The sequence below is a fragment of the Penaeus monodon genome, chromosome 25 (assembly GCF_015228065.2).
Source record: "Penaeus monodon isolate SGIC_2016 chromosome 25, NSTDA_Pmon_1, whole genome shotgun sequence".
NCBI lineage: Eukaryota > Metazoa > Arthropoda > Malacostraca > Decapoda > Penaeidae > Penaeus > Penaeus monodon.
Genome location: NC_051410.1, coordinates 38,090,580 through 38,091,180, shown reverse-complemented (window position 1 = coordinate 38,091,180; position 601 = coordinate 38,090,580). Strand labels below are relative to the sequence as shown.

The window sequence follows — 601 nt, the reverse complement described above, 5'->3', positions numbered from 1 at the left end:
TCACACAATTAGAAAGAGAGAAAGAAAGAGCGTCCTCGTGAAACAGAGCGTAACCAACAGCCAACCACGAATTCCGTTCAACAGATTTGCTGCTGGACACAACCAACCGCACGGTCCAGCTCATGACGGTGTCGCGGCAGAACGTCGTGGAGGAGGCGGAGATCTCGTCGCTGCCAGGAGGCCGTCTCGTCTCGAGTTCTAACTTGGAGACTCGGCTGTGGCTCGACAGGACTGGAGATCCCGAGGGCGTGGTGACCTGGAACTCGAGCGTTGTCCATTATGCTTCTTCCAGGGCCTCCGAGTGGGCGGTCCATTCGCGATTGCATCATAGTTCCTTCGATAAGGTGAGGAGGAAGCTGGTGACGTCGTTAAGAATGGTCTGTTTTTTTTTAATTCGTATTTTGCGATATTGATAATAGTTTCGATGACGGTGTGGATTTTTCTATGATTTTTTTTTTTTATGGTCTGTTACAGATTCTCCTTTGTGACATCGATGATAGTATGAATACTAATACTCGAAAAGGATTTTTTTTTTAATTATCTTCCATTGCTATTTCTACAAAGGTTTTCGGAAATAGATTTTTCATCGATAATAGTGTGA

The 601-nt window shown here is 45.3% G+C and overlaps 1 protein-coding gene across 1 annotated transcript in view; it reads left to right on the top strand.

The window, feature by feature from the left end:
* LOC119589223 overlaps positions 1 to 601 on the top strand; it is a gene marked incomplete in the record, with an annotated part of 32,073 nt that overhangs the window by 11,489 nt on the left and 19,983 nt on the right. Inside the window, 1 exon segment of the mRNA XM_037937828.1 lies at positions 85 to 344. Coding sequence (XP_037793756.1) covers positions 85 to 344 — 260 coding nt within the window.